This window comes from Colletotrichum orchidophilum, assembly GCF_001831195.1.
Source record: "Colletotrichum orchidophilum strain IMI 309357 chromosome Unknown Scaffold_22.1, whole genome shotgun sequence".
In the NCBI taxonomy this organism is placed as follows: Eukaryota; Fungi; Ascomycota; class Sordariomycetes; order Glomerellales; family Glomerellaceae; genus Colletotrichum; species Colletotrichum orchidophilum.
In genome coordinates, this window is record NW_019172978.1 from 372,910 (window position 1) to 386,006 (window position 13,097).

Below are 13,097 nucleotides of genomic sequence, written 5' to 3' on the forward strand. Positions count from 1 at the left end.
GGCGGTACACACACCCACTCGTACATACCTGCATCGGGCAAGCACCTCAGACAATCCAGAGGCCGCCGCTGTGATGATAAGTACTCACTCTCGAGCCTTGCCTCCTGTGGCGTACTGTGTGTAAACTGGGCTCTTGAAGCAAGGTATCCTTGGGTGTGGTCATCGTCCTCCGAGCATCGTGAAGAAGAGATGGGTGGCGCCAGCGCCAGCGGCAAATATCTCTGGCATTTCTCTCTTCTTCCGGTAATCATCACCACCATTACGGCATCGTATCTGACAGGAAATCACCCCGGGCCAAGATGTGATCGTCGTCTCCGCAGTGAGTGCCGGCGGTAATCCTACCCCAACTGGCTTTTTATCTGCTCGATGTGGCCTCGACTCTCCCCCTTCTGCACGGCTACCAGCAGCAGGTCTCAGAGTTGCAGCCGCACTGTATCAACGACAAAGATGAAGGTAAACCTGTTAGAATCGCACTCTTTGCAACATTGTAAAGGTTGCAATGTGCCTCTGGGAGGTCGGGTCGGGTGTGGAATGAAGAAAGGCTTCCAATCATGTGCCGCCGATTAATGATAAGGATGACCTGCGGGGCCACCCAGACTCTGAAGACTGCCTTACCTTACCTACCTTGCAATACTAAGGTATGTAATTATGTCAAGGTAAGGTAGTTAAGGTAGATAGGTAGGCGCGGTACGGATAGGCAGGTTGGCTGAAGCCCGGGATTCGGGGGATCGTGGGTACGTATCTCCCGCCCACGAAAGGTCTGGGTCTGGGGAAGGGTGCAGCCGCCGATTGGCCGAATCCAACCGCACCAGGTGCACCTGCGTCGCTTCGCTCTGAGACATTCTCGAGCTCACCCTGCCTTACCTCCTCTGCCTCTCTCCCAACTTCCGTCCCGCTTCATCACCTCCCCACCCCTCTCACCAAGCTATCAAGCTCTTGTACCAGCCGCCTTAGCCCCCCCTCCATCCTCAGACCGTTCGCCTTTTGCCTTCGCATCTGCCTTCGAGACTTACGTTACAACTACGCGGTGCGGTACGCGCGGACACTAGGCCACCACCAGGAGATCAGAATCAGCCTACGTCGCATCACAAACCGAACAGGTGGTCACCAAATAGCCCACCCTCTTAGGCACGTTTAATCGTATGCGCCTTCCGACCCTCCCTTCCATCATGGACCATGACCCTGTATATCAACCAAGCTGACCATGTTGACTGTGGAGAAGTAACTCGACACTGTTTCCCCGACGCTCATCTGCCACGCTATACCAGTCATCTACTCCCGTGCTCTCCCAGTACTGGCGACGGAGGCCACCTCGAAGTCGCCCTCCATCCAATCATAGCTCCTCCGCAAATCGACCGCGAGCGAACTGCCCCCAAAACTGTCAAAGGCTGTCTGTCACTTGACCACCTACTGCTCGACACAAAGAGGACGCTCCCGCTCTTGCGTACATCTTTGCTATTCATCCAAGGCCCGCGGGAGGTACGATACCGGCGTGTAGCACGTCCTTGTTGCATCTCGCGGCTCCCATTTCCCATCGATACCATGGCGTCCGCTTCTTTTAGAGACTCGATGAACTCCCTGGGCTGGTCGCGGCGGGATGAAGACGTCCCCGTGAATACGGCGCAACAGTCCGGTCTTTTGTCGTCAATCAAGTCGCTAAACCCCTTTGGAAACAACAGCTATATCCAGCTTCCAACAACCGAGGGAGCCGGCGCGCCTCTGCCTGCTGCCAGCAGGAGGGAAGAGGAAGAGGGTTTTGCAACGCGTGAGTCATTTCGTCGTCGTACTTTTGCCTTCCCACCAACTCTGGCAGCTTCATCCTGGAGCTCTCAGCGCCCCTGCAGCTGGCATAGCCTCGAGTTATGATTCTCATGTCTCGGATTGCCATGTGAGCAGCTGGGCTTACGAGGTGGTGTTGTCGTGTCCGCTTCATCTTCTCCGGAACGGCCATGCTAACGTAGTATCTTCCACTTTAGTGAGTCGCTGGGACCGTTTACTCATTTTTGGTGCTTGCAACCTTGGCGCCCTCGCCTGCTTCGTCATCTGCTTCGCCTTATTCCCAGTCGTAGCTGTGCGGCCGCGCAAGTTTGTGATTCTGTGAGTTTCCAAATTCTTTTTTGTTTTGCCCTCTACCACCTACCTAGTCGCCTAGCGATCATGCCCTATTCCGCGGAGAGTTACCCTACGGGTGCCTATCAGTCCGGCTAGTTGCCGGCGCGGCAGATCGACGAAGATTTGTTTGAATCGACACCTAATGTGCCGTACCCGAATGGGTCCCTACCCTTCTGTATCTACCCGCCTTTTATGCCAGATGATCTTGCATGGCGAGCTAGTTATGAACACCTTATCCGGTGACCGAACGGCGTGATGAAGGCTCTCACAGGACTCCAGCCTTGATACAACAGTCGCCTTCTCCAAACATGCTCATCATTTGCTAACAACATCCTTCTCCCAGATGGACACTTGGCTCCCTCCTGTTCCTGGCGTCCTTCGCGGCCGTCATGGGCCCGATGGCGTACGTGAGACATCTTGTCTCCGGTCAGCGTTTACCTTTCACTGCAGCCTACTTTGGATCGCTTGGACTTTCCATGTACTTCTCTCTTGGTGTAGGTTCCATGACGTTATTATTGCTAGCTGGAAGCCCGCTGACCAAATTCCGACACAGCTTCACAGCACTATTTTGACCTTGATCTCGGCTGTAATTCAGCTGGCTTGCCTTGTTTGGTACCTCGTCAGCTACTTCCCCATGGGCTCAAGTGGACTGCGCCTGGCCACCACATTCGGCGCCAGAAGGGCCGCTGCCTGGATGACTGGTTGAAGTTATGGCTGAGCTTGTAGCTATTATGTACACATTGTAAAACGAAGATGGAAAATGAGCTTGGGATCTAATACGACAGATAGCATGCACTGTGTCTCGTAGGTGCGTACAGTATGAGTTCCATTGTGTCGCGAAGAGGCACACCTCGAAGCCTCGTTCATGTAGGCCAAAAGTATTCAGATGAGCCCTTGGCCGCTAAGAATCACCACTCATATGAGAGAAGTGTGTCATTTGCTTTGAATGGTTTCTTCCAACTTAGGTATTATGGGACGAAACGTTAATCTCCAGTCACAGCCATCCAGTTTGTTTGTCTTGAAACTGAATCCCATTTACTATAGCCTTCATCGGCTTGCATTGCTCTCTCGCCACGGCAATAGGGACTAAGCGACCCGGAAGTGAGTTCCAAGGTGGAAGACAAAGGTATCATTGCTCATGAATGGTTCAACACGACGTACGGCATTATGTATCTAATTTATGGATGACATCTTCCTTGGCTTATGTCCTCGTGTCATCCGATGGTGTGCTTCTGTTTGAGCTTCCGATATTCTGAATCAACTTGACACATTGCCGAATCAGACTGACGGCTGTATACCGCGGCTCTCACGTGGGTTCAATCGTCAATGCTGCCATCATGTTTATGAGAGACTATTGCATAGCGCCTCATAAAGAAGACCATCGAGTGATCTTCCTCTTATAGAAACTCCACGGTTAGCTCAGCTTCTTGACTGTTGACTATCTCCCAAGGGACTAATAGTTCCTTCGTGGGCTGCCTATCCGCTTCGAAAAAAATCTCTTAAAGTCCCCTTGTATAAGTGAGCTTCATCTCATCTCCTGATTGTGTCAAATTTGAAAGCTTCGAATTACGTGGCGTAGAGAAATCCGAACAAGATGGCGTAGCCATGGATAGGCTAGAAAATAAATCGTTGACTCTCATCTAGATTGATGAACGATTGAAGTTCTCTATGTGTCGTGTGCTCATACGTTCGCTTTCTTTTCCTTTTCCTTTTTTCCTTACTTCTTCCTCAAGAGGCTCTGGACTGCCGGCCCCACAATGATCGACGGATTAGCCTCTGCTGTGAACCCTTGGAACTCAAGAGAAGAGGATTGGTTAAGCACGGTACGAAGACGCCTTCTTTTTTTTTTTTTTTGACCCCTTTTGCCTCAAGTGACATTTCTAATAAGCAAGCCTAGATCCCCTCTCATTCGCAATCGATTCCATTGCGAGGCTGAGAGGGTAGGGACCGAGAAAGAGGACCTCGCGGGGGACAGAGCAGTTGCCGAAGTATCCACTTCGGACGGTGGATCCCGGCACGGCTAGGAAGGCTCGGAAGGCGAGTCAGTCCACCTCATCCAAGAGGGATACGATGAATCCCAAGCACCCCGGTGGAGAAACCACTTATTGTGCGATCGGATCCTGGGAAGCTTTGCCAAAGAGGGAGAGGGGAATAACAGGTTGGCGGCCGAAGTTTACGTCCGGCGGGCTCGTGTGCCCAAACCCTCTTAGATGAGCATTTCGTCGTTATTTGGTTGCGACAGCGCCCAGGCCCCTGTTTAGGCTCCATTGCCCTCAGATAGACGAAAAGACTTACCGTTGTCCAAGTGAGCCCTTTGGTCTTCCCAACAGAAAATGTCACTAGCTGGCTCATTTTGAAAGAAGCCGGGTATCCGTAAAGTCCTCCGGGTTTCCACAGTGACAGTCTTGTTGCGCCAGTCGATCCGTGGCTGGAGGTTGAGACAGAGTCAGCAAAGATGTCTGGTGAGTGTGGCTGGTCCCCTACTGCTTTTGATTCTCCGCGCAAGGCTCGCTAAGCCCTTTTGGCTTTAGGTAGGCGAATAATGCATTGCAAGGCTGTGTTGTGTCGGGGTGAACCACGAATGCGCATCTTTGTATGAAAGAGGTGATCTGGTCCGGGTATTGTTCGCAATGAAAAAAATAGATACCGAAAACAAGAAGCCGAGAAATAGAAGAATTGGGACCGGGGTCGGGAACTACCCACCACGTATGGATAGGCGAACCAGCTATGGAAAATCGCTGTCTCCGATAATATTTCACATGTCGTTCTCGGCGCGGTCTCACAGGGTGTCAACGATGACTAAGACAGCTAAAGTCAGAAGTGAGAGGCGGTCGTCGCGTGAGGTGGTTAAGGATTCGCTGGAGGGCCCCCCATGGCCTGCCTACCTGAGCCCCATGCCCCTGTCCAGTGCATAAGACAGCATGGAAGTCATTCTGAAAACAAATTGTTCGAGGAGGGACAGTCGAAGGTCGATGGCCAAGGAGAAGCCCTGTGGCGGTGCATGTGGCACTGACTGATGTGAAGTTAAATGACCCGTGGTACAGCTATGCGATGATGGGCACATGGAGTTGACGCCCATGGGACGAGTGAGGGCTTCAAATTAAAATGTCAGAGAGGAGGCGTAGTTATGTAATGCAAGAAAGATAACAGGCCCTGGGCAGGAGGTAAACCCGGACAAAACCAAGCCGATACAAGTAGCCGCGGTTACAGTTCGCCTCCTGACCATGGGAATTCTGAGGATTGGATGCAACACAGACTGCAGAGGAGAGGCGGTCCAACCGGCAGCCATGCCATTGCAGATGAGATAGGAATTGTGCGTGGATATGCAAATGGAGAGAAGTTCAGCCTCCAGCGGGCTTCTCAGTCTTCATTTTGTCCGCGTCAAGGTACGTACCGATATAGCCCATGGCGCCTGCCGCTCCGAAGGGTACCTGTATGGGAAAGTACGAAGTCCCTCGACGCATTTCAATCACAATTGAAGCTCGCAAAAGATCACCTAGCTTGAAAGTTCTATGCCGGTGTTGATACACAAGGGCAAAACGGGAAAACATCCAACAGATACCTAGCTTAAGGCAGGTCTGAGTTGCAGCAAGCATAGTCGAAACCATCCATCTGCCCGCTCGAGCGGATGGTGCGGTGCGGTGCGTCTGTACGTCGAAAGCAGCTCTCTGTGACATACGACACAATCGATACGAGCGAATAAGGCTTTAGCTGTAGGGCCATCACACAAAAAGGCACCTGATAAAAATGAGAGAAATTGCCTTGGCCTGGTGAACAACCGACTTATATTCGCGCAACCCCACCAAATCCGACAAGGAACCGGAGGCGGAGGATTGGGATGGGCACGCATGCAGAAGGTCGCAGCCAGCAGGAAGAAGAAGCAGCGGGCAGGCCATTCCGGGGTTAGATGGAGGAGCAGGCAAGAAAATGACCACAAAAAGGCACAGAAGTCCCGGTATTCGATTGATCAAATACAATGCCAGGCGGTTACTTTGCTGAGAACTAATACGTATCATGGTGGAGGCCCTCGAGCACTTTACAACCTAAGAGCACCCAGAATGAAGGGAGGGGTAATCAGTATAGATTTTTCTCGTTCCTCTTGGTATTTTGCCAGACTTGGGGTTTTCACTCACAACTCAACCTATTCCTGACTTACACCGAGGTGATGATCCAATGATGAGCTGCCTTCACCACCTTTCTTTGTGTCATGTCGGTCAGGTCAGGTACCTACTTCAGACGTCAGTGCTTGCTATACTGCTTATGCTGCTGCTAGCCTGCTACCTTAGTGCCTTGGTCTGCACCCTGCCCTGCCGGGTCGGAGCGATGGGCAATTTCTGCCGTTGCCGGCCACTTTAAGCCTACCCATGTCGTCGGAAGCCCTCAGTATCCGTGTTTCCTAACTGGTCCAGGCCTCATAATAAGGTACCTTTGGCCTCAGGTAGGAAATATTTCGGCCACCGCCCGCCCCGTCAACGACAGACTGAGGGTGGACTGGAGTCACTGGACGCCTCACCCACGTCAGTCGGTGGTGACCCCTCCATCCTCGGCCTCCTGCGCGCTCTCCCACTTCCAGGTTGCTCCCGCCCCTTCACTCACTCCCAGCCAGCGCCTGAGACGTGGACCTATTGGGTGCCCCGGGTGAATCAGACTTCCGATTAGATCACCATAATCAACTATTCACTTATAGGCTGTCTATTAAGGCCGATGAATGGTTGAATGGGTCTCCTATTAGATGGTGTACCTACCTTATGCTTCACCGACATGTCTTGCATCTGCCTGCCTGACCTCAGCGTCTAAGGTAAGGTAATGAATGCCCTGAGATGAATCACCAAGGTACCTACATGGAAGCCCGCGGATGAAGCACTGCCCGCACCTCAGTAAAGTCAGTGCCGTGGGGTCCCTTCCTCAACCCCAAACCTCGCAGTCTGGCAGTCACCAAAGATTCCAATCGCCCGCTGTGCCAGCGTCCTTCCACCCCTCCCCGCTAAAAAGTCAGGTCAACAAGCTGCCTCCACCTTTTACCTCAAGTGCCAACCTGGTAGTGGCTTTCCCGAGAAGAAAAAAAATTCATTCACAAAAAAAAACTCGGGCCTCAGATTTTATTCCTGGGACTTTTTCCACCTCCTCTCCCACAACCACACATATCCTCTCTCTGTCTCTCTCTCTCTCTCCCTCTCCTCCACAAACCTTGCCCTACCCGGTATCCTTGTGGTCATTCTTCCTCTGTTCACTCGTCCTGCTCGGCCGACACCTTTCTGTTCGCCCACTTTCCAATAGCGGACATTTCGTACACGACCAGCAAGACCCCTCAGGCCAACAGCCAAGCCCTCCTCCAATCGAAGCCTTGCGTTTACCGTCCTCCACGTTTTCTTTGGATCGCCGCAACCCGAGCATCTCCGGAACGCTTCGCCTCGCTTGTCCCCTCGCAAACCAAAAATCATTTCGTTGACGTACCCTCAACCCACCTGCCCTCTTCGTTTACGAGGAACACAGCTTCCACCACACCTCAAATTTTCTCGCTCGCTCGCGCGCTCCTACTGATCCATCAGCCCTCGCGTGCCTTCGTTCTGAGCTCGTTCCCGCACTCGCCCAAAACTCTAGCCAACCTACGGCTTCACTGGACCAGCAGCACCTGCTCGTCCTGACATCCTTGCGCTTTCTCAACATCTTGCGACTGCTGACGACGTCAATCGGCACCTCAGGCCACCGACCGACTCTTTCTTTCGGACCACGCGGAGAGGTTTGGTTTGTCCTCTCCGGTCTGTCTCCGCCTCAGGAGTTGCTGGTAAACTTTGGTTTACCCAACAGCAGGATACACAACAGCCCGTTCGCGGCTACTATCTTAGGACCTGGCAGGATTGGATCTGTTGATCGTCTTCCTTGGTCCCTTTTACCCCCATAGTCTTTCGAGGCATGCCTATTTCTGCATCAGACCTAGCATCAGACACGATGGCTACTGCATTTTCTTACGCTCAAGCCGCCAAAGGTCAGGCGGCCACCACACCCGCGGCCCAGGCCACCGAGAACGGCAAGGATTCCGCGAGCTCAGTAAACGGCGAACAACCGGGCCCCGAACCCAACGCTGTCAAAAGCACTGAATCCGTTGACGACGATACCTCGAGAAATACCCCTCTCAAGGCCCAACTGGCTGCGAAGCAGGATGTTTCCTCTGCCCAGGCAGAAGCCAACAACACCAACACAACATCTGCTGCCGCTTCCGTCGCTGACTCTCGACGCGATGACGAGGAGGCCGTCACCGAAGCCTCCGCTCGCCGAAGCGAGAAGAGCGTGAGGTCGGCAAGCGCATCCACTCGCGTGACTGACGAGGCCGAGCCGAAGAAGGGCTCCAGGAAGCCGAGAAAGGGCAAGGCCGGAAAGGAGTCGAGCGAGGATTCCAAGAAGGAGAAGGCGGCAGAGCAGGAGAAAGAGGAGCCCAAGATTGAGCTCGTTGAGGCGCCGCTTCCCTCGGTCAACATCTGGACCCAACGAAAGGAGACTCAGGCTCACAAGACGTCTGTCACCTTGCCCACCGCCAATGGTGCTCACAACTCATCTACCCCGGCCGACACCTGGCCCAACAGCCAGGAGTCCAAGAAGAAGAACAAGGCAGCCGACGGTGCTGAAGCCACCAACGGCGCTACTGCTGCTAACAAGCCTCAACGTAAGGCTGGCGATGTTGATGCCGCCGCCAGAAGGAATGGCGCTCGCGGTTCAAGGGTCATTGAGAGAGAAAGCCGACTTACCGAGGTCCCCCCCCCTGTTGGCGATGTTCACTCATGGCCCACGCCTGAGACGGCGGTTAAGGAGATTGTGAAGGAGGAAAAGCGCAAGCCTTCCGAGAAGGTTGAGCGGATAGAGACCGAGGTTCAGGACGATGCTGGCGCCAAGGGACGTTCCAAGGATAAGTGGGAGCGCATGGATTTTGTCCCTACTGTCCAATTCTCCACCCCCATTCCCTCAGTTAGAGGGTCTCGAGGAGGACGAGGTGGTGCTCGTGGTGGACGCGACGTTACCTCTCGTGGCGGTCACGGTGGTGCTGCTGCTGCCTCTGCTGACAAGCCGGCTGGCACTGCTACCCCGTCCAAGGCAGGAAACGAAGCCCGTGATCGTGTCCGCGATGGCAACGCTCAGGCAAGAGCCAATTCTCAACCCCCAGCTGCGAACAAGCGGGCCTCGATGGAAGTTTCCAACGGTAAGGAGCAGCGCAAGCCCACGGCGCCGAACTCCGGCGAGCGCAACAAGGAGTCGCAGTCGAATGCCACCAACGTAAGTTGCTTCCTGCAAGGTGATCGTGCGACCCCCGTCTACAATGAGTTTGCTAATCCATGAAGCAGGAGCAGGCCGGTCCTGTTAGAGAGAGAGGGGAAGGTCGCGGTGACAGAGGCCGGGGTGGATACCGAGGCCGCGGAGGTCACCCTGGAAATGTGTCCATGCACGCTCAGCAGTCTTCTTACTTGTCCAACGGCAACTCCTTCGGCTCCCAAGGTCCCAGACAATATGCCAGCCCCCCTCTCCACCAGGGTGGCAGCTTCCAACCCTCTTATGGAGGCTCGCAATCCCGCGGTGGTCGCGGCGGCCGCGGTCAGTCAAACGGCTCTGGAGCGTTCCGCGGTGCGGGTGGCCCCTCAAACTCCGGCCGTATGCGCCAAGTTCAGACCAACATGAGCCAGGTCTCCTGGGAATACGGAGTTCCCATGACCCCCGGTTCTTATGCCGCTTTCTACGAGCAAACAAGACACATCATGATCCCTCAGATGGAGTACTACTTCTCCGTCGAGAATCTCTTGAAGGATACCTACCTGCGCAAGAACATGGATAGCCAGGGTTTCGTGCCTTTGGACCTTGTCCTCGGCTTCCAAAGGGTTCGTTCGGTTGCCGATCCCCAGACTCTGCGCACCATCATTGCCGAATGTCCCCAGCTGGATTATGTTCTCGGCGACGATGGTATTGAGAGACTGCGATCTCGTACCCACTGGCAAAAGTTCGTCTATCCAAACATGGAGCTGCGATTCGATGCTGCCCGCAATGAGGGACCTCAGTACTTCTACCCCCGTTCCGTGCACGCCATGGCTCACTACGATCACGGCATGCTCGGCGACTACCCTGTTATCTCGCCGACTACCTACCCCAATGGCGCTGAAAACGGCTACGTCGCCTATCCTACCGAGGTTCAGGGCGGACAGCAGAACGGCGGCGTGAACGGTAATGCAGCCGAAACACAGCTTTCTGCTCAAGTCCCCGAGTTCCAGCCTGGCCCTACATCCGAGCAAACGGCTGAGGTGTCGTCGGAGACAGAGTCCAAGACTCAGCCTCTCGTCAATGGCTCTGCCTCCCATACGGAGAGCGCACCCTTGACAAACGGAAACCACGCTCAGCCTGCGGAAGCCCTTCAGTCCTAGTTGGACGAAGGCAGTGTCGTAGGCTATCGCGGCAAGGCGGCAGCATCGGGTGGCGGGGACGGCGGCAGCAACTTGTCGAGTCCTTCCCAACGCGCCCACCTGGTGATGCGTGTTCGAGGAGGTGAGAACTCGGTTGCCGAGTCTCACGTCGACGACGTCCCGTACCCTGAATTTCGTTTGCTTGCGCTCTCCCAACGGCAAGACACTTTCGCCGGGGAAATCTCCGGTGACATGATATCCCTTTATCGGTTCTGGTCTCATTTTTTGCCCCAGCATTTTGATTTGGAGATGTTTGAGGAGTTTCGGGCATATGCGGTGGCGGACGCCACGGGGGAGACCGTCAACACAACTGGTCTCCAGAACTTGATTGCATTCTACGAAGCGATCTTACAAGAGGACGAGGTATACCCTCTGGACAACATGGAGTTTCTCTACGGAGAAGCGAAAAGGCTAGCTGCTAAGGCCGAGATGTCTTGAGAGGTGGCATCTCGAACCAGTCCAACAAGACGACGAAGTTCTATGGATTGGGCAACTCTTGCTGGGATTTCTTCGACAACAAATTGTGTTGGACCTAGGTTGCGGACACTCGATTCTTGATCTTGGGCAATGTCGCGCATTTTCCGAGTATCGTTGAATCTGCAACGTTTTTTTGGGGTCAGTCGAAATGAGTTCGCGCCTATTGTCGTCATCAAATGATTGGAAAAAGTTATCTGCTTTTTTCTCGCAGAGGGGATGGGCCGCAGAGAGACATGCTACCAGGTGGCTAGTGACATACCCAGGAGAGGTTTGATTCGGAATTAATTGGGACGGGGGAATAATCAGAGGCAAAAATGAGGCAAAGAGGAAGGCTTCGCTCTTCTTGCGTTGGAAAATGGAAGCCTCGTCTCGAGGCGGCTTCGGACACTGGTTGATGAAAGTCTCTTCTCCGGCGTACTCGGCATTCAGGTCCGAGATGACAATCATCGGTCTACTTTCGTTTGGCGGTTCTCCTCATTATGGATGGATTTTCTCTTCCTTCTCCCCTCGCCTCATGCTAGACGAAGAAAAAAGTTTTCTTCCTTTTTAACTGCACATAGTTTCTGCATGCTTTTCTGGGACCGGCGGGGAAACGGGGGTTGGGTATGAAATGCATTCGAGCGGTCACACAAGAAATTGGAGGCAATGGTTCATGGTTCTACTAGAGTTCTCTTTCTTTTTCCCCTCTTCGCTAATCAGCACCCACGGGGATTGGGGAAAGAAAGAGACGGTATCATCACGCAATCCGTCGAGCTGATGATGTATTGTATGAATAGGACCTCTTAAAAATGAATAAACACGGAGTATTTGGCGTTCACCCCGGGTAAAACCAAACAGCATCGTTGCAAGTGAAGTCGTCGAGTCTCTCTCTGGAGGCAGTGAAGCAGGATGTTGAAGCTCACTTGCGAACGTGACATGGCACGTGGCTGCGTACTGCGAGTGAGCTCTTGATATGACTGAACTGCCAGACTGAGACTTTGAGAGGGGTTATGGTAGAAACCTCTCCATGCCTATTGACCTTCCAGGAGATATGATCCACAGGGAGATAGATCACTTGCTGACTAAGCACACCGTCTCCATCCCTCTTGCCTACCGGCCTACCGTAAAACATCTTTGAATACCTAATATGCTGTAGGAATTCAATATAACAACATCCAGACGATCCGCCTAGTCAATGAAGAGACAGTCTGACCACTACATACAAAGCTGCGTCATATCAATATACCCGAACCCCCTTACCGGACAGAAACGGAACTTTAAATATCCCAGGAATTTCTGGCCCCGTACAACAGGAGGCCCCCCAGATCCCCTCAGGGCCTCCAAATGCTAAGAGGTCTCGGTTTTACCACCCCCCAAAGCGCAGGACTATTCAGTTTAACGCCCTTGCCGCTCTTGCTCTTGCTCAGCTCAGTTCGAGCTCAGCCACGCCCATGTCGACATGAATTTATGCCTGGTACCTTACGCACAAGAAACAAAGTTCAAACAACCATATTGAAAACCAGTAATGGCGTTCCATATTAAGGCTGACTGAGCCAACTGTTTGCTTGATTGATTGTAGCGCCAACCATTGGCCGCCTGGTGCTGATACCGATCCCAGGGCGGTTAAGACGATGACAGCTTTAACATACGCTTACACCCTCCTTTCCGTCCTTTCTGATAGTAAGAATAATAAGTTTCTTTAGGCGTTAGGACGTCAACGCGATAGGGCAAAGACTAAGGGCTAAAAGCTTGTTAATCTGCCCAGAGTTAGTGCCCTGGAATCCGGATGGCGGTGTTGCCTGATTAGAGTGCCATAACATTACAATCATGCCGTCAACATCCGTGCGGGCAAGAATCTCTGTTGTCTCCCACTTTCTTTTATGCTATTTGCTTCCTCCTACAATCGATTACTTTTTTCAGGATGGGCTGTGCAATGTTGAGTCAGAGGGGTTGACGTAGGCGGCGCATGGGACATTTATATGATTTCCATAGCAAGGATCAGAAATCGGCGACGGCGTGTCTGTATCCCTTTACCTCCTGGTGGTTTTTAGTTGTATAATGCATCTTACCAATGAGGGCGGTGATGCTAGG

General features: G+C 53.1%; 3 protein-coding genes across 3 annotated transcripts; all 3 read left to right on the forward strand.

The window, feature by feature from the left end:
* Positions 1–1,542: 1,542 nt before the first annotated feature.
* On the forward strand, positions 1,543–2,818 carry CORC01_03683 (uncharacterized protein; the record flags this gene model as incomplete). The annotated part of the gene is made up of 4 exons (XM_022615332.1): positions 1,543–1,765; positions 1,977–2,097; positions 2,456–2,606; positions 2,666–2,818. 4 exons carry the CDS (start codon positions 1,543–1,545, stop codon positions 2,816–2,818), a joined length of 648 nt encoding a protein of 215 aa, XP_022478258.1.
* Positions 2,819–6,967: 4,149 nt separating this feature from the next.
* On the forward strand, positions 6,968–7,561 carry CORC01_03684 (uncharacterized protein; the record flags this gene model as incomplete). Its single annotated transcript, XM_022615333.1, has 1 exon — positions 6,968–7,561. One exon carries the CDS (start codon positions 6,968–6,970, stop codon positions 7,559–7,561), a length of 594 nt encoding a protein of 197 aa, XP_022478259.1.
* A 464-nt stretch (positions 7,562–8,025) lies between these two features.
* Positions 8,026–10,988, forward strand: CORC01_03685 (La domain-containing protein; the record flags this gene model as incomplete). Its single annotated transcript, XM_022615334.1, has 3 exons — positions 8,026–9,378; positions 9,447–10,510; positions 10,580–10,988. The coding sequence occupies 3 exons, from the start codon at positions 8,026–8,028 to the stop codon at positions 10,986–10,988; spliced, it is 2,826 nt and encodes a 941-aa protein (XP_022478260.1).
* Positions 10,989–13,097: the final 2,109 nt, after the last annotated feature.